At 42.1% G+C, this 27,852-nt stretch overlaps 1 protein-coding gene across 3 annotated transcripts; it reads left to right on the top strand.

Annotated features, from left to right (window-relative positions):
- Positions 1–200: 200 nt before the first annotated feature.
- Positions 201–27,645, top strand: zhx2a (zinc fingers and homeoboxes 2a). Of its 3 annotated transcripts, none has more exons than XM_006794881.3 (14): positions 201–632; positions 2,224–2,276; positions 14,276–14,763; positions 17,600–18,316; positions 18,915–19,127; positions 19,289–19,552; positions 19,688–19,903; positions 20,296–20,380; positions 21,239–21,424; positions 22,530–22,933; positions 24,481–24,727; positions 24,860–25,016; positions 25,359–25,478; positions 26,062–27,645. In XM_006794881.3, exons 3-13 carry the CDS (start codon positions 14,665–14,667, stop codon positions 25,474–25,476), a joined length of 2,706 nt encoding a protein of 901 aa, XP_006794944.2. In that variant the 5' UTR covers positions 201–632; positions 2,224–2,276; positions 14,276–14,664; the 3' UTR covers positions 25,477–25,478; positions 26,062–27,645. The 3 variants fall into 3 exon arrangements, with proteins under 3 accessions (XP_006794944.2, XP_006794943.2, XP_035765407.2); XM_035909514.2 differs by lacking the exon at positions 201–632 and adding an exon at positions 1,430–1,522; XM_006794880.3 differs by lacking the exon at positions 2,224–2,276.
- The last annotated feature ends 207 nt before the right edge of the window (positions 27,646–27,852 follow it).

Below are 27,852 nucleotides of genomic sequence, written 5' to 3'. Positions count from 1 at the left end.
GCAGAGGCAGAGGTGAATACAGGATTCCCCTCTGCATAATGCAGGACAGCCTCCAGCTGAGAAGGCACTGCAGCAGCCCCACACCTCACATCACATGCACGTTGCATACAGGGAGATACTGGAGTGGGCGTGGTAACAGGCGGGGGGCGGGACTTTAAGGGCCGCAAAAGCCCACCCCCTGAGCTTCTTAAATATTCAATTAGCTCCGAGCAGAGAGGCAGGCGTCAGCACGGGGGGCAACTTGACGGCAAGAAGACGCGGTTCATTCATTTTTGGAGCAGCGGGACTGCTTCATGGAGACACTAGCACTCATGTTGTGTTCCCGGAGAGTTGTTTCACTTTCTCCGGCCTGCCGTTAAACTTTTCACGGCCGTAACACCATGGACCCGCTGTGGACGGGCACCGGCGCTTCGGTACGGCATGCAAATACGTACTCTGACGTCGGCGATCATGTGGCTTTTGGCGTAGATCCTCCTTGTGATCGCCAATTTTTTCTTTCCTGTCGCCTGTTGTCTGCTCGGTTATCGAGCCGCCGAGAGAGTGTTTGAAACAGATTCGGCGTGTTTGTCGGCTCTCCAGCGGCTCTGGGATTGTACCGCACTACCTGAGCGTCGCGCCAAAACGGTGGGCAGGTAAGAAATGGAGAAACTCTTCTTCGTGTTTTTTTTTCTCCCTCATCTCCCTCCTTCTCCCCACGGCTCCCCCCTCGAAAAGTCTCTCAAGTTAAAACTGCGTGTAGTTGTTTGTTTGCGCCCCTCTCGCGGCTCGTTCGGGCTTAGCGTGGTTCCCAAAACACCCACGCGCCTCTGGATAAATATTTTAACTTGTCTGGCCGCGTGAACTTTGCCTGCCCCTGCCGTTTCCACCTGCGTGCTCTCGCAACGTTTCCCGACAACTTCTTAATTGGACGTTTTCGCCTCCTCCGCCTTTCAAGTTGTGTGTTCGGTGTGTTGTGTGACCGTGGCGGGGGAAGGCAGACGGGAGGAACATCGTGCCTACTTTTCCTCCTCCCCGTGTCGACATAACCAGCAAAACATGGCCGTCCTTTGCCGACATGTTGTTACGTCGATGGCGAGAGGGGGAACATTTGGGGAGAGTATTTTTTTCCCTCCCTGCGCCCCTCTGTCACGTTTTCGGGCTGGCCAGAGGAAACAACCGTTGGGACTCCTTACCAGCGGCGTGCACCAGCTCGCATTCAGGCGTGCTGAGGTTTGAGTGTAACTTTTGGAGTCCGACGTTGTTTATAGACTTTGATTCGTGCGTCTCTGCGATGTAGGCGTAACGTTACCCCTGGTGATGCCTCCTCCCCTCCCGAGACCGCGGTTCTTACTGCAGGCAGTGCTGTTGCAGTGGGTCTGAAACTGCTGTAAAAGCCAGGCGTGGTTCTCTTTTATTAATAATATGAAGTTTGGTCATGAGGCCCGTGGCCCAAACTGTGAACAGCCTCTGTAGCACTCAGCTGGGGTCAGTGCTGTCCGTCCACCAGTACGTTTTTGGAAGTAACCTGCGTGTACACACTGAGGTGACACAATGCCCAAACATAAATGTTAACACATTGCCCAGTTATACATTCAGGATGTTTCCTTTAATAATTGTTTATTTATTTTTACACATAACACTGCATACAGATCTGGCTCTGTCATCTTTATTACTGGATAAATACTCATTATGAACATTTGAGGTCCTTCAGGAGAGCTAAACTCAATCTAAAGACAGTTGGGTGATACCTCAGTCTGGCACTAAGTTTCTTTACCAGCTATGCAGTAAAATGCAGTGCAGTTGGCTCTGTTAGCACTTCATTCATGTGGGCAGTCATCATTATTATTTTCCATGCAGCACATGGGGAAAAATCATTAATGTGGGTGACTGTTAAATGTTCTTATTTACCAAATAACAGACAGAGGTGTTTGTGTGAGTAATAAGGAAAATTAATGGTGACATTCAGTTACAGCAGTCTGCAGCAACTGCCAGTGGCACTTGTGGTTTGATTATCAGTGCGCAGATTAAAAATAAAGCCACACTGCAAATACTGTGTATAATAATTAAAAGTGCACGTACAGTAGTGTACAGTCGGCATGGTCACTCCCTACAAGTGAAGAAACGAGTTGGTTAAAAGAAAAAAACATTCCCGCAATTGTCTGTCTGGTGTAAATTTTTAAAATGTGTTGTTCATTTCACGCTGTTCCCTCAGCTCTACGATGACCTGATGTTTTGTGTTTCTAGGCTTTCTCTGATCAACAGCGATTCCTCCCCTCCCACCCTCTTGTGTTAAAGATGTAAGTGATTTTGATCACAGTGCAGTTAACCCTCCTGTCAGCAGCGTTACCAGCAATTCCTCTGGGTATAAACTTGGGCTCCGCTCACTAAGCCACGCACCCTTGCTCTTTCTGTGTGAAGAGACATTTGGCTCGTGTTTTTGTTCTTCGCGTGGTTTTCCACTTGTGATCTGCCAAAATCAGAGAAGATGTTATGTAATTTGGAATGACAGCCGGATCGGTAGCTGAACAATCAGAGCGGATACCTTCTTTTCTGGATTAGAAGTACACAATCACATTTTGTTTTTTTTTCTTTTCTTTTTTTAAATTGTAATTCGCTTTATTGCAGAATGGTGTAGGGAGCGTTGCTGCCAAAATTAATAAGAAACCAGAAAATTTGCTCAACAAACAGACTGTTACAAGCCAGTAAAATCCCTATTGCCATCTGAAATCAGGTATATGGGACAACATTACTGATTTGTTTTTACAGTTTGGCAGATGTGTTTAATCCCGTGAGAAACACAGTTTAATTTATTTATTTATTTTTAAGGGATATGTTCTCGGTATAGCTCTAGGGATTAGAGAAATGCACAGATGTCAGTGTCCTACCTTGTCCGATGCATCAGCCATCGGTCCACCATCACAACACTGTGGAGAATTTTAGCAAACAGACAGTCATTGGGTTTATTTATTAAAGCGTTATGCTGCTATAGTTTTTAAAGAACTGGCATAAAAACAAATCTGCTCTTGTTTAAAAGCTGATTTTATTTATTCTCTCCTTCCTAGCTTCCTCAACAGTGTTTCTCAATGTACTGTGACCCCTTCGAATGTCACAGCCAAAACATCCAGCTGGGAAGTGAGCCGCTCTATTTGTTCCTAGAGGCGTTTTATTCGTTTGCTCTAGTCAGATGGTGGAAAATGAACAAGACTCAGTCTGTCACAGTTATTCAAATAAAGAGGGGGGAAAAAATCAGAGCATCAAGAATTGGTGTCAAATTATAACCGAGGAACTGAATGAAAACAGAAAGATCTTTCTGTTTGATTCAGTCCCGACAGCCTGTAAACAAGCTGTTCCAAATCAAAGCAAAGCCAAAAGGTGCGTTAACAGCGGGAAAAGTCAAGGCGTTAAAGCCTGATGTTTTGTTTATTTAAAATAAAAAAATTACACACACGCTGCAACCAAGCTAGCTTTTTATCTTTCAACATTGTTTTTGTATTCTGACAATGAATTGAGTGCAGTCTAGTCAAATGTGACTTGTAGAGAGGACGTGTGATATCTCATTGTTGACAGTCATCAGGATTGGCACAGATGTTGTATGTGCCAATCATGCTAGCAATCTTGTGAGATTGTCAGAGTGCAAATAAGCTAATATGGAGCAGAAGACTAGCAGTTGAGGGGTTTTTTTTGTTGTTTTTGTAATAGAGAATTTCTGTTTGTTTTTGTTTCGATAAATGAAAGTGGACAGGCAGCTTGAGTTTTTTTTTTTTTGTTTGTTTGTTTGTTTTTTTAGGGGTCTAAGCTTCCTTGAAGGCAGAGAATGACATTAGGATTAGATAACAGATTTGATCAAATTGAACTGTTCTTGGTTTTCAGATTGCTTTTCTCTTCCCAGTCCAGCTCTTGTGTAATTTGTCATACCTTCCCTTCCTTAAGTATGGTTTCTTGACAGCCACCCTTTCACTAAGACCATTCCTGATGAGACTTCAGTAAACAGTAGATGGATCAACTGAAGCGTCAGATGCATCTGTGCATTTCATTACGTATTACATTTGCTGGCCTGGATGTTAGGCCTGCCACTTCTTTTATCCTCCAACAGAACACTACACACCATGGAGAGACATGCAGGTTTTTGGCTCATAGCTCTTTGGGAATCACCTTGTGGGTGAAAAAATGTTATTTTACACCTCTCAGACTTCTATCTTTGGCATATTTAAAAAAAAAAAGAAGTTGTAAATTCAACTAAAGAAAGGACAGAATTATGTTTTTGTGACAGGCTGCTAGCAACAAAAGAAACCTATTAAAATTGGTTATTTGATAAGTCGTCTGTTATGTTTGCACGCAATAGTTCATATCTTGAGTTGGATGCCTACTGGAATTCATAGATCAGTGTTAAATCTCTTAACAAACAAAATATCCTCTGAAGCAAATGTGGTGAATCAAGACTTTTACACAGTACTATATATAATGTGTACTTTTAAAATATACTTTTCCTGCTGTTGTTAGCATTTGAAGTAAGCAACAGGTTTCCACATTAACCCCGGGCAGATTGTTGTAGTTTGTTTAACTCAAACAATAATCTGAAGCACGATAACATCAGAGCCTGTTCAATTTATAGTGACAGTTAGGAGGGTGTAATGATGGGAAATTTGTGTTAAAAGGGGTCATTGCCATAATGTACGCTTAGTAGCTCGATGGGCGTCTGCTCGATTTTTTTATTTTTTATTTTTTTACAGCCGTATGTTCACAGTGAACCATCATTTTTGTGTTTGTCTTTAGCTCACGCTTGTATTCCACAATATACGGCTGCTGTATTTTTAGAGACTAGCAGACCTGTCGTGGGTTTTTAACACAGAGTTTTTTTTTTCTTTTATACTAATTGGGAATGCATTTCCTGTCCACACATCACATTTCCACATCAAACTGTGAGTCCTATAATGGCTGTCCATTCTCTTGGTGAAACACTGGAATGAGTCATCACGGGTTGGAGGATGGAGGTTGTTGCTGTCATCACGGCCTGTCGTGCTCAGCTTGGCACAGTACTGACATCACCAGCATCTACGCTGTGCTTTGTTCCAGTGTTTTCTCAGTTCAGGTCCTCCTCTCCACTGTGCTTCCGCCGGCTTCTCAGACGTGTTGTTAGGTGACTAAGGTAACCACGGAGATGAGCTCATCACCTGTAGGTGGGGCTGAGAGGGAGGATGTGAGGAGACAACTTAGGGAAAACAAGAAATCAACACTTGTGTTAGAGACTACGTGTGATGTCTGAGCTTGGTACATAAGGAGACGTTGGTTAGCACTTACCGTACTGAAAGTGATGCAGACGGACAACTGAGCCAATGGAGACTTGAGCCTCACACACATTTTAACCTGTAAAAGTAATTCTCCATGTTAGCATCAGGTCGATATTTCAGCTTAAAAGAGCTGCCATTCGTCACCTCAGGCCCTAGCTGAATTCCTTGAAATATTCCCCCACAGCAGAAACATTTCCAGGTAAAGCACACAAAAGGTCGCAGCGTTCTTAACCGCTGACAGTTTTACGTTTCCACTAAGGCAATCCCCATCTCTTAATGGATCACTTGATATGGTGTCGCCTGCTAGTTCTCTTGAAAATCTTATCGCCGAATGGGGGGCGGGTCACGGATAAGGAACTGAATGTACATTTACAATGCTGGAAATTCAAACTGAATGAAGGGTGTCGAGGAGAAAACTGGTGACACGGAGAGAAAGAAGGGGTGACAAAGAAAAGAAAGGAGACACTAGAGTCAGAATGTCTAAGCAGTGTGAGAGAGAGAGAAACAAGAGACAGTCTAGCATTGAGACTGCAAGATAGGTGGGTGTGTGTGGGAGAAAACTGTGTACACTGGAACCCACCATTAATATCTGCAGTCAGTCATTTTATAAGCAGTGGATCATTGTATTTTATTAAAGTGCTCACTGCTTAATTGCCACATTGCTATTCACCAATAGGCTTAAATAATTCTCTTTTTTTTTCCTTGTGTAAGGATTTTACCCTCCTGTGTACGCCATCCACCAGCCAGTGGTCTTGTTTCTCACAGCTTCTGCAGCAGGGTCAAACTTAAAATAAGTTGTGCTGAACAAATCCACTGGTGAAATCTGAACTTAACCACCACATGGAAGTTTAAAAAAAAAAAAAAGAAAGTTGGTTTTATTTTCCTGCACACAGTCATGTAGACCATTTGTGCCTGAGGATGTGTACACATTGGCTTCTCTGCTACCATCAGGCTGTGTCCTCAAGAATTTCAAGTTTAAGGGAAAGGGAGAGGGTGCTTGGAGAAGAGGGAGCTTGCTAAAAGCCTTTCTGCACTGCACCACGTCAGCCAGTGGAAACGCTCAGACACACCCCTTCTGCACAGCCGAGTCCAATGGGGAAAGGCTGGAGATCGTTCACAACATAAGCCACACCCACTGCAGGGAAGGCAGAGATTGACAGGTGGGAAATCCATCCGCACAGAGCATTGACTGCTCACCGAGGCTCGTGGCAAACACGAAACACTCCATTGCAAGGTAGTTTAGAGAAATGTGGCGGCAGAGTGTCCTCTGCATATTGAGGACATACTATATGCAAACATCACACCGCATTGCGCTACAGTGCAATTTCACTTGGGGCAAACTTTGGACTAAAGCTTTAAAAATCCCTCTCATGTTCTGTTGTTGACCTGATTTGAACTTTGCCCTACTTAATTTGTGCCCTAAATATAACCGAATAATCACATTTTGGGGAAAAGCCTAATATAGTATGGTTTGGCAAGTCTTTTAAGCTTTTAAAAGTGTGTGGAGTACAAGAGTTTTATCTGATGGGAGAGTGAAAAAAGAGTGCACAGCTGGGGTGGGTGTGGTTGCAGTGGATGAGTAGTGTGCAAAGAGGAACACAGAACCAATTTGCCTAAACAAAAAAAAATGTTAATGAGAGATATATTTTTTAACTTTTTTTCCACTTGTGGTTACCCAACACCACATCTTGCTGTATTAAATGAGTGCTCAATGACATTTTGGCTCTCATCATTTGGGTCGCCAGGGGAACCCCATCAACAAGTGTTCATCACAATTGTTATAACATATGTTATAATAACAACAGTCCTATAAAACGACAGGTAAAACGTTACTCTAGAAATGGCAGAGACCAAGTTTGTTTTTGTAACAATGCCCAAGACTGAGCTGATGGTTATGAAGTATAAATACTGTAACTAGCTTCTACACTCTTTCAGCCTGCAGTAAACTGCTGGTATCCCAAGTCTGACTCGCAGCTGTACGCATACGTCTCGGTCATGTCAGCAAAGTTAAACACCAGGCTGCTCTGCTAGTAAAGTTAGCTAATGGCAAATATGATGCTAGAGAAGTTTACATTATTCAAGTGTCTCCTTGCCACACTTTACACTAGCTTAGCAGGCCTCAGGGACTGTCCCCTGGACTAGGGTCCCAAGTAGATCCTAGTGGCAATAGCTGCCCACATGTAAGTTGTGACTGTAGACGTGTTGCACAATAGTGTTGGCTACAAGTCAGTTTCTGTCACACTTCAGGCAACACAAAATCTAAGATAGCCCACCATAGTGTGACTCATATGTTTAAGATGCATCCCATAAGAGTCCAGTAATGTGGGATCCAATGCCATACAAATATATTTATTTTTTTAGGATCAAGCCCCCCCCCCCCCCCCCCCTTTTTTTTTTTTCAAAGACTAAACTCTTCTTTAAAAAAAAATCAATGTTGAGTTGGATTATTCACATCGCAGCTGTCGTGACACTGATTGACCTCTGCAGCATCTCTGCTCTTGGATGCAAGCACACACTCGCGCACATTTTCTGTTGGTTACAGTGTTACCATAGTAACACAACCATCGGGTGCAGAGTGGGTGACACTTGGATATTTTTATAGCCTGCCCTTTTGTGTGTGTGAGAGACGGTGCTCTTGTGTGTGTTCAATGAAGAGACAGGTGTGTGTGTGTGTGTGTGTGCCCGTGCAGAGTTTTAATGTGTGAACAAGATTAAATGGAGGACTGGATTCATGATCAAATGCAGTGTAGCCTGCTGGATGGCGTTTCCTGTGTACTGCATGGGGAACTTGTAATGGGGTCACCACAGGGATGATGAGCCTAGTTTCCTGGAGATGTCATATCAGGATTTGGTGAATTGATCTATTCTAGTAAAGAAAACTCCTGCTCAGTCCCATCAACTTTAGTAGCTTAGAGAGTACAGTAGGGCAGGTAGATTTGAAAAAAGTAGTCCTTGTACCACTATTTTAATCACGACTCCAAGATGGCACATGTAACAATGAAATGCCATTTAAGAAGCATAGGATGGGCCACATTCCCTTTTGGCAGAATCAACATTTTCATCATTAGTCTTCATAACAGTCCAGCAAAAGTAGCACTGCTCTGTTGCTATGCAGAACATACCAAGCCCTCAAACACAGTGCAGTACTTCGCTTTGCTCTAGAGGAGCCACGTGATGAGATTTAAATTAATTCTGCGACGGTCCGAAATTCTGCTCTTCTCCCCTCCCCACATGTACACGCACAGACACACACACACGCCCCAACTGGGACACGTTGTATTAATGGTTACGGTGCTTCTCCTCAACCACACAAGTGAGACGTACGCATTGTCCTCCTCACTGCAGTGGCTGACTCTTAGAACAAGCAGTCAGGAGGGAAAACTCAAAACAAGACAGGGAGAGAGGAGCACGCCCCAGACAGCAAAGCCAAAAGAGCAGTGCGTGCAATACGTTTTAGTGATAGAAGATGTGTGACTGAGCCCTGGAGTCTTTTTTTTCTTCTTCCCTTTGTTAAAGTATCAGCAAAGTCGTGTCACTCTTATAGTCGGTGCAGTTGCAGTTTTTTGGTTTCTCTGCCGCCTTCTTGTCCTCTGCTTGTTATTTTAGACCTTCAGTGTGCCCGGTTGGATTGTACTTCATGCATGGCTTCAAGTGCGGTAACCGCAGAGGTTGCCATTCATGTGCCTTTGTGACTGGATGCCTGAAAACTCTGGTACTATGTATGTGTTACAACATCAATTTCCTCAGTCTTATTTGCTCCTCCGCTAACAATGAAATCCACCAGCTGTTTAACTCAATCTTAGTTCAGGTTGTATAGAGCAATGAGTCAACGCTAACCATTTCACATTTCAGACCCAGTGTGGTCTTGCAAGAGACACCTGATCAGTTTTTGCTTTATAACTTTGATTCATTGCAGTTTTTTAAATTATCCATTAAAAAATGCTAACTTCTAGAAAAATAAAGCATTGCTTTGAATTATTAGCAGTTTAATAGGTAGTGACAAGCTGGCACGTGGGCTTTATACTCCTGATAGGTGTTTTTGTGCGACAGAAGGCTGCCCTGCTTGACCAAAAGTCCAGCCTTTGAGACACTTTTATCCTTTACCCCACTTTGAGATTATGTTAATGACGTCCAGAAATAGGAGTTGAGTTGAGAGAGCTGCTGTGACTCATCTGCTCACTGTCGTTTCCTTCTCGCTACCGCTTGGATAGATGTCCCGCCTTATAGCACTGTTATGTTTCTGTCATATTAAATCATGATGTCTGTCTTCATACATTAGACAGGCTCTGTGGTATGCAGGGTTTGTATTGATTTCCCCTGTGTCCTCCTCAGTATGTATGCCAGTGTGTATCTTACGCTGATTACTGCCTGGGATGATAAATGTATTCGCTGCCTGGCAGCATTAAAATGTTGCTTCTTCAGAAAGACTGCTCCACTAATATAATGCACCAAGCAGACAGACAGCTAGACAACGGGAAAGTACAGACAGACAGACGGCAGCCAGGCAGGCAGGCAAGGGGGCTGCCAGGCTGAGTATTCATACAAGTTTAATGAGCATCCAGACAGTCGGGAGTTTGTGGCTCCAGCTCGGAGCGCACTCTGCACACAGACACTGACTGGCTGATGAGGTTAGACACACTAACAAACAGGTGGGAGACTGAAGGTTTCACCTGGGTTGTGGCCATAGCCAAGTTTGAGTACGGAGTGATTAACATTTTTGGTATTTGGTATGAAGTGAAAGTTGCCATGGCGAAAGCTCAGACAGCCAACTAGTTCACATTTCGTTCAGCTCTGCAGCTGAGGTGTTTAGAGCCAAGTAATCATTCTGGAAAGGCCTCATATTCTTTTCAAGGACACCTGATAATATATACTTTTTTTTTTATTTTTTTATTGCGTGAGACTTCAGAGCATCCATTAAAAAGTTTATTAAGGTATCTAGATAAACCTAGACAGAGTTTTTCAGCACTGTGGCTGTTAATCGTACTTCTCTTTTCCATCATTGGATTTGGGGCTCCCAAGTAGCCAGCGGGAGTGCAACCCCTCCCTCCTCTGCTGAAAATGACAGAGTAGAGAGAGGAAGAGGCTGTCTGTGCCAGTGTTTCCTCAGTGTTCACCAGTATTTACACAGGCTTTTCTCTTTGTTTGAGTCAGTCCACGCACATGTTTAACTTGACTGCAACAAATCAGACTGCAGTGCGGTCTGTGTTTATGTTGTGTAATATGATGGACTTCTATCAGATTCTGAGCAGTGTCTGAGTCAAACTTGTTCTCGGCGTGTTTTTTGTTTTTGTTTTTTTTAATAAAACCGGTGACTCAGTAGTACTGACTTATGAAGCAAACTCCTCTTGATGTCATTCAGTGACTTGGAGAACATTTTTGAGAAGCTTGGAGCAGCGAGTTGAAAGCACTGAGTCATTGTTGAGGCGCATAGAAATTGCTGTAGCATACAAATACAGATGTTGCGTAAAGGAAAGCATTTAACTTGCATCCACCCTGCTTGTGTGGCTTAATCTCAGTGCCCCCCCTGCCCTGTTGTGCCTCAATCACCTAACTGCAGAAATCCAAAAAATGCATTCAAGCCCTGTGAGGCGGCACTGGTTCAGTGGGTCATGTGAAGTGGCTCTTCAGATGCAGCTGACAGATGCATCTCCCATTCTGCCCTACCAGATGTGTGCTACAGTGCTGGATTTTGGGCAAGGCCAGTGAGAGACACTGATGGTAAGTGGTGCTCTTGAGGGCTCAAATGTTTTTTTTCCACATAAAAAGCATCCCAAGGAGGTTTTAAACTGAGCCAAAAACAGCACTGCAGTATTTTTATATCCGTTTTGTTAAATGAGCTCAGCCATAGTATTTCTCTTTGTTAAATGGCCAGAAATAACATGGCATACAATAGCTCCGTATTTACATAGTAGTGTAAAGACTGTCTGCCATACTGTAAGTTTGCTCACTTTGCTTTTGGATGTTGAAAAGACTGAGAACTCTCTTCTAAGTGCTGCTCATGCCTTGAAGTCAATATTCTGGAAAGTGGGTTTTCTTTTTTCTTTTTTTTTCCTTCCCACTGACTGTATCTTGACCTTCCACAATGGCTCAGAAAACTACAAGAAATGTGCCAGTGTATGGATCCAGCAGGATTGCAAATTCCCAGACTGTCAAAACATTGAGCCTAAAAATTTATTTTAGTTTTTGTCTCTAAAAGCACCAAACACAGTTGGGTGGTGTGTGTGTGTGTGTGTGTATATACAGCCTCCGTCAGGATGTAGCAGCCACTTGACTACAGCTCCACAGTTGCTATAGCGACACCATGGTAATGAGTCTGCATTTTAATGATGCCTCAGTGGGTCGTTTGAGGGGATGAGATATCTCGGGACAATGAGTGGACTTGCGAATGATGGCGTGTTGAAGGGGAATCGCGCCTTTTGATTAATGTGTAGCTGATGGAGAGATCCAGGAAAAGTATGTGAGACTCTCGCATGATCGCGAAGTTCAGGCCTAATATTTGCAGCTGATGGATTACCCTGAAGTCACATTGTTGCTCTTGCTCTGCATCGTACAGTCATACTACTTATCGTTCTTCTGTCCAGATTAAATTGCCATGTGATGCTTCTGAGTAAATAGAAGTATGAAATATTTAAATGGTGTTGTACACATGGGATTTATATTTGGAAGAGGTTTTCTCGTCCTCTGTGCTTGCGCGGGTTGATAGAAGAGCACCGCTGCTGCATCGACTCATTTGATTTTTACTCATGTGGATATGAGTATGAAGCTTCAGCGTGAGGTCTCCAGAATATCAATAGACTTTTTCAGTCAGATAAGCTTTTCTTTTTCCTCTCTCTTCCTACTCAGTACAATATTACCCAAGAAAAGTTTTCTATTCTCTCAGTCCTTCAGCTTTTTGTAACTGCTGCTACTTTATGAAGTTCTCATTTCCACTAAAACTCAAATAAAGAAGCTCGCAGCTTTAAAAGATTTGGATCAGAAGCTGCTTTCTCTCTGGTTTCTCACTCTGTTCACGCTTGGCAGCACAATCTGATTTATGAATGATTAGTCAATATTTCTCAGGACAACTTGTCTTACAGCAGCAGACCTGTCAGCTGCATATATTTGCATACCGGCCGTGTTGCCGAGTCACAGTGATGAAAGTGTGATGATTAAAAGTTTTACTCTACATAAATAGACAACACTGGAGCACTGTTGTGGAACTTAAAATAAAAATCATCTCATCTAGTTGAATATATCTGCCACTTATGAAGGCCAAGTGAAACTGACAGACTGGAACAATAGGTTTGTGTGATTTAAATAAATGTTGCTTGAGTGACAGATTGAAGAACTGGACTCGTGAGCTCCTTTAGTGAGAGGATCCAGTCATACTGTTATGGGTGGCTTTATACTGGCGTTGTTTGGGTCCACTGGTCTCAAACTGTCCAGAGTCTTGAGGCAGAATCGATGCTGGGACAACACCTGACAAGACCAGGTTTGTGCTCTGTTGTAGACTAAACACAGGGAGCTACAAACCCCATGGACAGAGAGCCCTCATATGACAAAATTTACTTCCATTGAACCGAATGAGACCGTTGCAGGGAATGAAACACAGGTGTAATGTATAATATCTCGGATTTTCTTTTAATTTGTCACATATTTGTATTTATTCAGTTGCCATTTCAGAGAATTGCTGTTTGATCCAATATAAATTTTTCATTAGCCACACACAGGAAGATGTCTGATCAGTGAATAATTAATCCAAATTGCAGTATAGACAACCCACCCACAGGAGGTCACGAGCCAGTATACTGCTGGTAAATTAGAGGGTTGCATCAGGTACAAAATATTTGCCAAATCAAATATGCAGATCAGAAATAATAAGATTTTCATCCTCTGTGGCAACTTTAAAAGGAAGCAGTTGAAAGAAGAAAAAATGATTATGCTGCTCAAAAAATTATAAGTGAAGGATTTCAACTTGAATATTTCATTCATCAAGACTTAGTGTGGGATTTAAATATCCCTTGATCCCTTAACCCCCATACCGGTTGCAGCTGCACCCCTCTGAATGGTATCTTCCTGATAAATAGACGTCCTCTTTCTCGCCACCATTGCCATGTTTGCTCATAGGTGATCATCTGATTCTCTGTTTGAGTTTTTTTTTTTTTTTTTTTTTTTTTATTATGTAACATGCATGTTGAGTTCCCAGCGGTTGTTGAACTTGGCAGTATATGAATTAAAATGAAGAAGTACAGAGTTATGCATCAGTCTTCCAGTGTATAGTGTTGTTTGCTCCTCTAGTTTACTTCACCTAGCTTCTAAAAGGTTGTTGGCCAGAAAAGTCCAAAGCACTGTTGGACTTTTTCTGTTTCCCAGTCTTTTGAGGGCCAGCTTTGTACTGCTCTGACCACCTGTAAGCTTTCTGCTGTGCTTATGTATCAGCCACCTTTTTTACTTTGAGCCATTTTTGCTCACTGCCCAGCAGTTGGCTTTACCTCCTTTGGACAGTGGTGTGCTGCACCTCTACATGGGTCAGTTTGGTGCCAACTCAAGAATATTCATGTTTCTTCTACCAATGTTGTTTTTTTGTGTGTGTGTCTGTTAAAAGGGAACTGATGTTGTGAGAATGTTTATGGTTCTTACTTTGTGGTGCATTGCGTATATTGTACATTATAGAAAAAAACATTTGTTGTTTTTTTATTTTTATTTTAGAGCCCAACATATTTTATTTATTGGTGTAATTCTTTAAAATCATTCCTGTGAAAAGCTGGTATGACTCATGTTATTCATATATTGCCTGCGTCTTATGTAGACACATTAGACCACACATGCCTTGCTGATATAACTGTAACATGTTGCTATCTGCATACAAATATGTCATTCTAGCTCAGCTTTGATTTCCTTGTCTTTAAAGATATCATAGTGTCATAGATGTGATTTAGGAAGTAGAGTACATGCAAGGAAAAGGGAAATATATGTTTTTAAACATATATAAAAATTACACTGCTTTTTCTCTACTTTCTGTCATCTAGGTAGCGTCCTATCATGCAGTTCGAGGAGATCAGCCAGCACTGGAGCTGACACTGTCAGTGAGCCCAGCCTACATGACACTACAGGAGTCCCATCTCTGCCAGACTTTCACCGCCTACTGTCCTCCTCCTTCCTCCAGCCAATAATTTTACTCTGGGGGGGTGAGTGTTCCTCAGACTCCTTGGCTTCTGATCCCAGTCTCACAAGTTGTCCGGTGCTTGCTACCTCGGGATCTATATCTGTATTCCTCTAGTAGGCAGTCCTCCTGACTGCACTTCAGCACCTTAAGACTGTCTTTGCATACAAGTCCTGCATCCTGGAACTTCAGCCATAGCCTCCTTTACAGCATCCCTGGCCAAACACGAGCACCAGGACAAACCCATCCACCACCATGTCCAGTCGACGTAAGGCCTCCACTCCCTGTATGATCCGACCAGAGCAGACAATGGTGGAGCTGGATGATGAAGCGGAGGACTCTCAGAACATGGAGGTAGGATCTGCCAACAGCATGTGGGTTTTCAGTATTTATTTATTTATTTATTCATATTTTTATTGAGAGACAAGTTTACAATGACAATACAGTCTGTTCCCCTCACATATTTTTTTAGTTTTTCTTACATGAACAGATACAATAATACACACACACACACACAGGCACACACGCTTAAATAAAATTGAAAAAACAAACAAAACAAAACCTAAGAAGAAACCCAAAACAAACACAAACAACAAACCCCAAAACACACACAAAAAAAGGGGGGGGGGATATGATATTAATCAGCTGGTAGAGCGTTTAATGACTTGCAATAGTTTACAAAGGGGCCCCAGATACGATAAAATTCTCTGTATTTGCCCTTCGCCACAAGGCCTATCTTTTGCAATTTAAGAAATGACATCACATCTCTAAACCAAAAAGAAACTGAAGGTGGCTTTGAAGATTTCCAAAGGAGTAAGATGAAATGTCTAGCCAAAAGTGATGTAAAGGCTAATATTTTGAAGTGTGTAGGGTCGGTTAGACCAGTGTTGACTGGAAGCCCAAAAACAGCTAGAAAAGGGTCCATGCAGATTTGGGTACCAAGAGCCTTGGAAAGAATAACTGAATACTGACTCCAGAAGTCATGGAGTCTTGGGCACAGAAAGGACATATGACCTAGGTCACATGGGGTGGCATGACATCTCTCACACTGATCCATTACTTGTAGGTAAATCTCAGACAGATGAGACTTTGAATAGTAAACCCTGTACAACACCTTAAACTGGATAAGTTGTAACCTGGCACAGAACGTACTATAACGGACATTGGATACTGCTTTCTCCCATTGCTGATCCGAAAAAATTACTCCTAACTCCCGCTCCCAAGCCCCCCTAATTTTAACAATTGAGTGGACATTTAAATCCATAAGTTGTTTATATATTAAAGATATAATTGACTTCTTATTGGGTTTAAGGGATAAGAATTCCTCCCACGGTTGGACATTTGGAAGAAGAGGGTAGGAGGGGAAGAGAGCAGAAGTGCAATGCCGTGCCTGAAAATAACGGAATAGATTGGTAGCCGGAAGATTTGTTTCTGAACACAGGTCTAAAAAAGTTAAGAAAGTGCCATCTTTATAGAGATCCTTAAACGTATTAATACCATGACGCTTCCACTGTACATAGGTACCATCAATGAGGCCAGGAGTAAACAGATGGTTCTGTGTGATGGGCAGTGTTGGGAAGGTTACTTTTAAAATGTATTCCATTACAGAATACAGAATACATGCCCCAAAATGTATTCTGTAACGTATTCCGTTACTTACTCAATGAGAGTAACGTATTCTGAATACTTTGGATTACTTAATATATTATCATGCTGTTTACAACTACATGAATGTACTGTTGCTGTGATTTATTACTGTTACTGAAGGTCCACGGCTCCGAACCGTAGTAAAGGGACCTCTGGCTAATACGGTGGGTTCTGTGTCGGGCTCGTAGCCGAAAACTAGCTTTACTTTGTTGTCTGGGTCAACTTTGCTAGCGAGAGACAGAGAGAGGCGTTGAAAAGCTGCTCCAACGGAACTTATTGTTTTTGGAGGAAAACACGAACACGGTGTACAGTCGAGTCTTAATAGCTTACTTACAACTGGGCTCGTCAGGCACTCTTCTTGGCTGCAGTGGTTATTATTATATTTACATGCTTCCAGCTCCCGTTTTTGCTCGATGACAGCTCGTACTTTTCCTTTTTCTCCCTCCCTCGCTCACAGACACATAACGTGTATGGCAGTCCATTCTCCCTGCAGCACGGACTACACTGCCTATGATGCTACATTCATTAGAGCTATACCGGTAGCATTCTGCCTATTAGCTTGGCACAACAACAAAAAGGCCTCTCTCACTCAGCAAACACGCAGAGAGAGCGTCACCCTGTAATCATGGCAACCGTAACGCTGCCACCTGGAACAACAGAACGTAGCTGTCAAACAACACGCAAACAGGCCTGACCCGCCACATTATGAAACAGGGAAGTACTGCCGTGTAATCCATTTATTTCAACAAAGTAATTGTATTCTAAATACCACCTTTTTAAACGGTAACTGTAACGGAATACAGTTACTCATATTTTGTATTTTAAATACGTAACGGCGGTACATGTATTCCGTTACTCCCCAACACTGGTGATGGGCATGTGTACTGATGCAGAGATATACTTAAAATGACTCCTGAATTGTGACCAGATCCTTAGACTAGACTGTACCACGGGATTTTGGGTGAAGTGAGAAGGCTTAAGTGGTAGTGGAGAGAACAATAAAGCTTCTAGGGATGAGGAAGTGCACGACAGGCGCTCTAGTTTGCACCACAGCAGTTCTTGAGATTCAAGCCAATGGGTCAATTTGTGAATATGAGAGGACCAATAGTAAAATAAAAAGTTAGGCAAGGCAAGACCACCATCAAATGCCAGTCTCTGTAATAATGATTTCCTCACCCTGGGATGTTTCCCTCCCCACAAAACCGATGTAACTAGCTGGTCTAACTTTTTGAAAAAAGCTTTAGGTAAAAATATAGGAATACTCTGAAACAGAAATAACAATCGAGGCAAAATGTTTATCTTTACAGCATTGATCCGACCAATTAGGGACAAAGGTAGCGATTTCCATCTCTGAAAATCTGATTGAATTTGAGTCTTATTTATTTTTTTGGTGCGCTTAGTTGAATTACTTTTAGTAATCCATATTTGAATAATTGTTGGGAGGAAGAATTAGATTTGTTTGGAGTTCAGTGGGCATGATTCAGATGATAAATTGATACATCCAGATTTAAAAATGTAATTCTGTTGTACCTTCTCCTGCCAGACAACAACAGAGAACCATACCCAAGGGGTGCCTATGGATAGCAGTTCAACACAACCCGAGCAATCCATGGACTTGGATGTAATGGAAAAGGCCTCTGACCCACCTTTGGCTCCTGACAAACCAGCAGCTGAGCCACCAGACGTTTCTAAGCCTCAGCGCAGACAGCAGGGGGGATATGAGTGCAAATACTGCCCCTTTTCTACCCAGAATTTGAATACTTTCAAAGAACATGTAGACGCAAACCACCCAAATGTCATCCTTAACCCCCTGTACCTGTGTGCTGTCTGTAACTTCAACACAAAAAAGTTTGACACCCTGACGGAACACAATGAGAGGTGCCACCCAGGGGAGAGCAACTTTAAATTTAAACGCATAAAAATGAACAACCAGACAATCTTAGAACAGACGATAGAGGGGTGCAGCAACAACGCTGTCATTTACAACACTTCTGGTGCCATTTCCGGCAAAGGGGACGAACTCGGCACTGTGCCACTGAGCAAACCCACCACAGTCAAAATCGGTAAACCAAAAATAATGACATCGGATAACAAACGGACAGACTCCCAGTTGGGAAAAATAACTGCGGATCTCACCAAGAAACCAATCACAGCTGTCAATGTGAATGGTACGGTCATCATCCCGGAGTCAACTCTCCTTAAAGCAGACGGCCTTTCTCACATCATGCCTTCCCTGCAGCGGCCTCTAAACTATACCCAGGTAGGAAAAAGTGGAGGAACAGTAAGCAGGAATTAGCTTAGCTTAGCTGGACATGAGTGGAAACAACTAACTTCATTCTGTTCACATTTAAAACCTTTATTTTGAAGCATTTTTTAAAAAAAAATAATGTCATTGTTTTAAATTATACAAGATGTAACATAATTATTTGTTAGCTTAGTAGCCTGGCTAGCTTTTTCTCCTAAAGAATTTGTGCTAACTATGCTAACTCTAATTCTTGGGTTTAGCTCCATATTTAGTAGATGGTTGTTAGAGCGATATTGCTATAACCATACAAAAGTTGGCAGATTTTGCTGTTAATGCTTTGTTACAACCATGCACTCAATAACCCAGTTAGTTTTGTGATATTTGGATAAGTGTTTATTTTGTGCAGTTTATCATTGCATAGCTAGTCATACAAAAAACACGATCTTCATCTGCAGTCCATAAAAGCGAAAAGCTTACATGGCGAATTAAGTTTTCTGCAGGTTTCTTCCTGTTAAAATAGTTTTTTTTCCTTCCCACTGTCACCAAGTACTTACTCTTAGGAGTGCATCTGATTGTTGCATTACACATTTTTTTTCTTTCTTTGTTTTTTTAGGTGCCGAAGATTGCAGTGCCCCTCAACACAACCAAATACAACCCCACACTGGACGACAACCTGACGCTGATCTCGTCCTTCAACAAGTTCCCCTACCCAACACAGGCTGAGCTCTCGTGGCTCACCGCAGCATCAAAACATCCAGAGGAGCAGATCAAAGTCTGGTTCACCACACAGCGGCTCAAACAGGGTATCAGCTGGTCACCTGAGGAGGTAGGAGAATTGTGTTTATTTTTTAGCTGTGTCCCGGTTTTTCACAATAAACATAAAAACAAAACATAGTAATATAAATAATAATTGTATTTAATTTACAGTCACTAAATGTACCAATCAGGTTGCGGGACATGTATAACATGTCTGTTTTTCAATGACAGGTGGAAGAAGCGAGGAAGAAAATGTTCAATGGTACAATATCCTCCGTGCCTCAGACTTTCACCGTGGTTACTCCTCAGCTCAACTCCCAATCATCTACCAACCAGTCCACCTCAAGCACGCCCTCCAAACCCATGCAGCCAACAGCCTCTGTCCTGCAGTCCCTGCCCTGTCAGCTCCTGGGACAGACCAGCCTTGTGCTGACTCCTGTAGCCAATGGCTCTACTGTTACTTGTGCACCACTGGCACTCACAGTGGCTAACCAGGTACAAAACTCTAGGTGGAAAATGGCAGTCTTTAAGGCAGCAGAAGCAGGGGAGGGGTAAAGTTTGCCTTTGACCAAACTGTTTTAACTTGCCTTAGCTTTGAGCATGTAAAATCTTCTTTCATGATTACTGCAGGTGGCGCAGTCGCTCAAACGACCCTTAGCCTCTCCTACGGTTGCTACAGAGAGTAAACGGCCCTCCATCATTCAGACCATCTCTGCCCCGATGGCCACATCCAAGCTGGCATCACCTAAAGTGCTGAGTTTCACCGTTGACCCCAATAAAACATCAGAGCAGCTGTCTGTGCTGAGGTCCAGCTACACACAGTGCCCTTTCCCTGAGGAAGATGAGGTAAGAATAAGCGAGTGAGAAAAGTTTTATGTGCTACCATGATAGGTATCACTGCTTGTATTTTTTAGTTGTGTTTTTTTTCCCCAAACACCCAGGTGGTTCTTTTATGTTTTGTTTTTTTTCTTCTTCTTTTGGCTGCTCCTTTTAGTTGTTGCCACAGTGAATCTATCTGACTTATCCATAGCATCCTGATCAGTCACACCAACCCTCCATGTCCTCCTTCACTACAACCATGAATCTTTTCTGGGAAGATTCATGGATGTGGGGAAGAGGTAGTCCTCTTTGGTCTTTCCATATCCTGTATCCCTGCTGTGTACATGTCCATTTCCAAACATGCAGTTGAGGGGAAAATTACTGTAGTTATTACTTTGATGTATCTTGTCATGTGGTAGATTTACAGGCTGATAGAGACCACCGGGTTATCCAGAGGAGAGATAAAGAAGTGGTTCAGTGAGCAAAGACTCCTCAATCTCAAAGGTATGTGACGTATTTAGTGCTGCAATAAGGAAACATGTGAAAAACAAGAGCACTGAAGGGCAAGTGCTATACTAAAACTCGTGTTTTATGATGTTTTTATTACAACATACTGACGTCAGTCTGTTTTTTGGGAATCCCTAATATTGACCTCTGTATTGTTTTCATAGATTATTTGTGCTCATGTCAACATTTAAATTTAGTGTAGTATTTTAATCTTTTTCAGTCATTGTGAAGTCAGAATATTGTAGGGGGGGATGTTTTAAAGAGCTCAAACAGAGTGCTTATGTCCTCCAGTGACTAATACATTGCTTTAAAGTTTGGAGATGATCCAGTGGAAACTAATTCTTTTTCCTAATTCATATGACCCGTCATGAGCTTGAAGCATTGCCTACTAAAATAGTGTATTTTATTATCTTTATAAGCAATAAAAAATTATAAGATTATATCTTTATTTTGCAGTGTCTGATTTCTTTTTTTGATTTGGTGTGACTGTGACCTGATTTTCACCTAAATTAAATTAGCTTGAAATTCTGTTATTATCTAATATTCTACAAAATTTTACAATTATATCTTTGAAGACTGGATACTAATCTGCTAACAGACAAATTATTACAAATTGCCTCTTTTTGGCAAGAGAACTACATTTTTCTCTATGTGCAACAAGTACATTTAGTACTAAAAGGTGGATTTCAATGGCTAGATCACCATAATTAGAAAATTATACTCTAAAGCTGGCCTTTAAGGATAGTTTCTAGGTATTGTGCTGTATCATCCAGAAATAATATTCACATGTGTTGTGTTAGAAGAATATCCTAGCATGTTTTGGTCCGTAAATATTTCTTTCTGTCGTACTTGAAGGTGTTCCTCCTCCACCTGTGCTGGTCAAAGCAGAGGTAACACCACTTCCTAAGGATGCACCAGTAAAGAAAGCGGTCCCCAGCCAGTTTCCACTGTTAGAGAGGGTGAAGGGGAAGTCATCGGAGCAGCTGAAGGCGCTGGAGGAGAGTTTCCAGAAGAGTAGCTCTCCAACAGAGGCAGAGCTAGGTAAAGCCTGCAGCAAAGTCTCTCTCACAGGGGGGAATAGTTGTGTGCATGATAGGAAAAAGTATTTAAAAAATAAAAATAAAAAAATAAGGCTGTGGGTCAAGTTGGAGTGTTTTACATTAGCCTTGTCGTTTAAATTTTGCCAGGCAGTACTGCACAAACATCAGTGACGTATATCACAATAAGCCCAAGCCCAGAAAACCCACTGCCTTGCAACACCCCTAGTTTGTAATGATGAACTCCAGTGGTTGCACAGAAAAGCTGGATGTAGCAAAAATGATACAAACGTGTTTCTTCAGGAAAGTGTTGGCAAGTGTCCTGCTCATGTATATGAAACAGGAAGCAAACTGTCATGTTATACGTAACACCAGCTACAGGTGGAGACATCTGTCATAGGGCTGTGCGATATGACCAAATTCTCATATCCCGATATAAGAATTCTATCGTCCCGATAACGATATAAATCACAAAAATGTAACATTTTCTGTAAATTCTGTGAATCTCGGGCAGCTCGTCTTGCGGGAAGTGTTTCCAGCTGCGCGTCATGTAGCTGGAGTTGAGTGTTTTAACCGATGCATGAAACGATACATTTTTAGACATAAGTTGTAACAGCCGCTGTTTTCTTTGAGTATGTTTTACACGGCGTGCTGCGGGGAAAAGCCTGTTCTAACGTTTGAGTCTAAGGTTTATTTTCTAGCACCTGCCAGCTCTTTTCTACTTCTCATCCGTAAATAATCTGCTCTTTCACGTGATTGAGTTTATTTTGAAAAGTCTCAACAGGATCCTGAGCTTTATTGTGAAAGGTTTATGTGGTACATAAGCAAGCGGACACTGTCGTTGTTGCTAACCACAACGCATAAAAAAAAAGTAATATTTTCTTCAGTCTTTACTAGTTCACAGCATGCGACTTAATTCCCTTCCACCCCAGAGGAGCTACGGGCTCATCTCTGGTGGGTGCCTGGTTGGCAGGAATAGCCGGAATATTTTTAATGAGGCCATTTTTTAAGACCCCCAGAGACAGACCAAATTCCAAGGTTTTTAAAAAAAAAAGAACTTAAATAAATAAAACTGTGTGAGCTATTGAACTCCTGTTGTTCTCCTGCAGACCAGCTGGCCCAGGACACCAGGCTGTCCAAGACAGAGGTTGACTGCTGGTTTTCGGAGCGCAGGGCACTGAGGGACAATATGGAGAAGACTTTACTCACGATGGCTTCTAAGAACACGGAGGACAGAATAGAGCGGCCGGGTGCGCTGCTTAATGGGGCTTCTCATCGAGAGCAGGACGGGAAGCCTCTCCGCTCCTCTCCGCATCCGCCTGTCCTTTCCTCCTCCTCATCTTCCTCCCCCCCTGTGCTTGCCGCTTCCTCCCCTCGGCCTCCGACCCATCCCTCATCTGCATCGCCTCCAATCCTCACGTCATCTTGCTCCTCTTCTCCACATCCTCCCATCCTGTCAGCCTCCACGAGCCCAGCTCCCATCAGCAGCCGCTCCCTCGCCCTCCTCAGGGAGGTAAGAGTTGATAAAGACACGTTTCCATTTATGCTGATTACATAGCAGAGTGTTAGAATAGGCAACAGAGTATAAACATGAACTAATGTAAACCTAATTTTAGGGAAAGGTATTTCAAATTGGTGAGATGTTAAAGAAGTGAAACATTGTGGACGGTTATCATATAGAAAAAATCTACATGATTGACTCTGTAACTCACAGCAAGATAATAGATGAGTTTCACGTACTCTGCAAATTTGGAACAGAAAAATTTTCACACATAACATGCATATATTTTTAGCACTTTGTTCACATATAATCTTCCACATTAAAACTCCTAATAACATGTTGCATAACCATTAACGCACACTGCACATGCCTGCTGTAAATGCTGGCATTTGCAATAATAAAAATAAAGGATAATAAATTTTATTTGTGTGCACCTTTCAAAACACTCGGTCAACTTACAACACAAAGCAACAAGAACAGTGTTGAAAGGTCAGGATAACAAAAATATTAAACATATAGAACATCTAAAACAGGATCATATGTAAATGAACCAAATGGGATTTCAGCTGATATTTGAACTCTGTCGAGGAGTCAAGCTGACGAAGGTGCTATCGTAACAAGTTCCAAGAAATAGGGAGCGAGTGAGCTGGGTGGACGTAATATGGTCCGTAGACTTGTTGCAGAGATCTCTACCATCTGGAGCCAATTGGTGTCCCAGAAAAGAACTCCTCAGAAAGAATGCAATTAGAATAATCCAAATGAGGTGACTGGACTATGAACCAAGGCTTGTATGCTGTGTTTGAGAAAAAAAGAAAAGGGCGAAGTCTAGAAATGTTACAAAGGTGGAAGTAAGCTGAGCACGAGACGTTACTCATGTGGGATTAGAGTGACAATCATCCACTAGCGATAACAAAAGGTTTTATTCTGGAAAGTGAGGCTTTTTGATCTTTTGGTAAGAATAACTTTACTTTTATTGCCACTGATACTGAGCTGATTGACTGTCATCCAAGTGGTGATGTCCTGTAGAGGAGGTGAGGAGTACAAAAGAGCTCCTTGCACATGTAACCCGCTGATTTCACCACTGCTTGTCAAGGCTGCTGCCTTTTTCTGCTGGAAAAGGTCATGTGACTAATCGGCAAAGGACATACTGCGATTGATATTGACATCATTTCCTGTGTGCCAGCACTGCATGTGTTATCCAGGGTGGAACAAATACATTGTCATTTTGAATGCTTTATTTTGGATAATGTTATAAAATACATAAAATATATTTATGTGTTCCTTTCAGGTGAGCATTTTTAAGTTGGCTTTTGTAGTTAGTTTTGGTTGGTTATTGGTGCTCTTTACACATTTTTACATGTCATTTGTCTGTCATTTAATGTATAACACTGCATTCCAGATTTTAATAATCCATAAGCCAGTTGTTAATATTTGTATGACAAGTTATTTCGTTGCTAATTGTTTAACTTGAAGCAAGAGCACAGAGGCCCAATAAAACATGTTGTTTTTGCTTTGTAATTTTTGAATTCCACGTATATCTTTGTTGCTTGCCTTGACAGACGTTTTGCCGGACCCAGTGGCCATCTCCTGAGCAGTACAGTCAGCTGGAGGTGCAAACAAGTCTTGGACGCACTGACATTGTACGCTGGTTCAAGGACCACCGCTCTGCACTGAAGAACGGTGAAACTCTCGACTGGATGGAAGGTTTCCAAGGCGTTGCAGAGAAGCAGAAAGCAAGCCAGGAACAGAACGGTCAGAGTTCTGAGAAGAACAAGTGCATTTCCTTGGAAATCAAGGCTGTAAAAGGTAGGTTTCGGAGGAGAACATAAAGTAGTGTCATTTTTTTCTTTTCTTTACTTTTTTGTAGAGTCTGAAACTCTTTGGCTTGTTTTGGTGCTTCTTTTGCTCATTTTCCAAATTCTACATCTCTGTGTTCAGTGGACGAGTCTGTTGAGAAAGTATCTACTCCAGAACAGTCCAAACAGCCAGAGCAGGACAAAGTCCAGCGGTTGACAGACAGACTGGCAGATGGTGTGACCGACCTGAGCCGGACCAGGCCGGACCAGAACAGCTCAAATGCCACTGAAAAAGGAAGGTGAGGCAAAGAAAGTCTTTTATCTTCTATTGTCAGAGTCATGTTAGGCAGAACAAAAAAAAAAGAAGCAACTTGCTGCCAGTATTTGATTTTTATTTATGTATTTATTTTAAACTCCTATCTGAGGAGTTATTTTAAGATACCTTTCCAAGAGCAGTCCAGAAGTACCGCATCATATGGACGCTCTAAGCTGTGGGTGCCGAGCTACTGATTTTCATGAAGGGTTTATGCTGCATTTCTTAGAAACATCAGTGCAAAGCTTAAAGAGAAAGTCTTTTCTTTATTTCCAGTTCCCAGAAGCAGTCTGTTTGTGTTCAAACTTTTAGTCTGCTTTCTTGCCAGGTGGGTAAAGGTGACCTTGGCTGTGGGGGAGGATGGTGAAGGAGGAGCAGAAAGACAAAGGTTGGCAACTGACACGGACATTCTGACCTTGGAGCAACCGGGGAGGGTCACTGGTTGATGGTGAGTTGAACTGGGTGAAACGGCCCTTTTTATTTCTTAGCAGTGTGAGCTTAAATCTGTTGCAGTAAAAACAGAAGACTGATGTGTGAAAGCATTGCACCTTCAAAGTCTGCCACATAGGTTTCATGGTGTCTCACTGCCTCTCACTCATGCTGGGATATGTTCCAGTCCTCTGAAACCATCCTATAGGAAACATGGATAGTGCTAAGAGATTTATTCATGCCAAGTGAAGCTTGGCTTAAATAAATGGTGAACTGCTCCTTTTTTAAGAGGCCACAGCTGCAGCCTCCAGCTACCCAGGAAGTTATTAGTGTGCAATTACCTCTGATTGGTCCTTCACAAAGATAGCAGACACCATCAATTAGCATGGAGATGGGCTACATGTTCACACACAAATCATTACAGTCACAAAGGGAGCAGATGACAATAAATTCCTGTTTCTACTGTATGTCCACAACAGCAAACTGTCATAAAAATATTGAATTCTAGTCTGGGGAAGCAGATGAAATACATTTAATTTGAACACGAAAGGAAGAACTGTAACCCAAGTATTGATTCAGGCTTTGTCTCTGGTTCTCTACAGTACATCACTGACTGCTGAGTCACCGACGACCTGAGATGACCAAACATGGAAGCAGTGATGTCATTGTCTGCCTGTGATGTCATCCCAACATCCTGGGGGACTGTGGAGTTGCACCATTAAAGCACTTGATGGAAGCGTAGACCCTGACATTTAGAGGAGTGCCAAAGCTGGACTTGATGCATTGCTCTTACTACAGTGCTCGCTCTCTTTGTTTTTTGTTTGTTTTGTTTTTTAAGAAAAAAAAGAGCCCTGTAAATATTTTCTGTATTACTAGAGTTTGTACAGTTTTCCTGAGAAGACTTTTTTTTTTTTTTTTTTTTAAAGAAAAAGGCTGATTGTTGTCCCAAAAACCTGGAATGTTCAGTTTGGTTTTGTTCTTTGAGATCAAACTGTATGATATAGTCTGTCATTTGCTGAAGATCAGACGTATTTTTTGAAAATCACTACTCATTATGAGTAGACTTTGATGGCACTTGCATATTTCCCTGTGGTAGTGATAGATATTGTCATGACCGCCTGAATGAAAACTGTTAGGAACTTTTGTAACTTTTTGCTTGTTTCTGCACCTTAACTCGCCCTCTGTAGAATTACAGTAGAGAAGATGGAAATCACTCACAAGTGTCAGAGCGAAGGAAGTAGAAGGAGTGATGGTATTTTTTTGTTTTTTCTTTTGGGCAAACTGAACACAGCTACAGCTTCACCGCTGAGAGACCAGAGAATGAACACAAACAGCCACAGACCAAGACTAACCGCATTAGGGTGGATGCATGAACGCTCCGTACATCCTAAACTCTGTTATCTTTCCTCATCGGCTCGCTCCTGCGTCAGAACCCGAGGCATGTCCAAGACACTGAAACAGTACAGAATGTTGACGTTCCTGATTAACTCCACCGAGCGGAGGGCGGAGTGTCTGTTCGATCGCACCGTGCTGCCTTTTCAGCTCTCTTATCAGACGTTTCCCGTCGGCCTCAGAAGTGGGCAGAGCACAGCCGGGCTGAGGATTTCAGCTTAGCGGTCCAGTGTTTTTAAAAACTTGCCTGAAAACGCCAAAAGCATATTTTTGAAAACCTTTTAATGCATGGCACACAATAATCAAAGCTCCTTTACTTGAGCCGTGTCAGGTATCCACTTTGCTCAGCTGTGATCTGTGAGCACGCCGCTGGTGATTACGTAGGTTCTTCTGATCAAAGCCAGATCGGGTTCAGCTGATTTCTGTACAGACAGACATTTGGAATGTCACAGCACCCAAAGCTGTCATGAAATACTTGCATGTACTTCAACTTTTTTTTCGTACTCATTTTCAGGAATGATTAAAAGGAATAAATATTTAATAATAAATATTAAATATTTGTGCAGTCAAAGAAAGTTCAGTTAACCCTCGGTTTAACAGCAGGTGTATGGCTGTGCGCTGGCTGAATGTCTGTTGCTGCTGCTACTGCTTTAGTTTCACTTTCAGTTATGTATCTGGGATACTGTAATTTTGTTTTTGGTTTTTTTTTTTTCTTTTTTGCTAGTATGAAATACAGCTTGTATTTTCATTTTCTACTTACAGTCTGCTGTAACTCAATAAAAACACAACCAACTGTAAAGTCTTCCCTTGGTCTTCCAGTGTAAATGACACACACCAAATTTAAAAGCCTTTCTTCAAATCCAGGTTTAAGAAGACTACTTGAGGATGCTCACCTACTTAAGTATGTAACACTTTTGCTCAAAACAAGTAGGAATATAAAATACTGCAATGCACAGTGACCACAGGACTTACTACAAAGTTTCAAGAAAAGTGTTTTAGGA

The sequence above is a fragment of the Neolamprologus brichardi genome, chromosome 11 (genome assembly GCF_056152115.1).
Source record: "Neolamprologus brichardi isolate AB-2024 chromosome 11, ASM5615211v1, whole genome shotgun sequence".
In the NCBI taxonomy this organism is placed as follows: domain Eukaryota; kingdom Metazoa; phylum Chordata; class Actinopteri; order Cichliformes; family Cichlidae; genus Neolamprologus; species Neolamprologus brichardi.
The sequence above is the reverse complement of the archived record's forward strand: the minus strand, read 5'-3'. Positions and strand labels throughout refer to the sequence as shown.

Bases quoted from the DNA above. Each gene is read 5' to 3' on its own strand.
- zhx2a (XM_006794880.3), top strand. From the start codon at position 14,665: ATGTCCAGTCGACGTAAGGCCTCCACTCCCTGTATGATCCGACCAGAG. The intron at 18,317-18,914 runs GTAGGAAAAAGT...TTGTTTTTTTAG, and splicing joins GGCCTCTAAACTATACCCAG to GTGCCGAAGATTGCAGTGCC. The intron at 21,425-22,529 runs GTAAAGCCTGCA...GTTCTCCTGCAG, and splicing joins TCCAACAGAGGCAGAGCTAG to ACCAGCTGGCCCAGGACACC.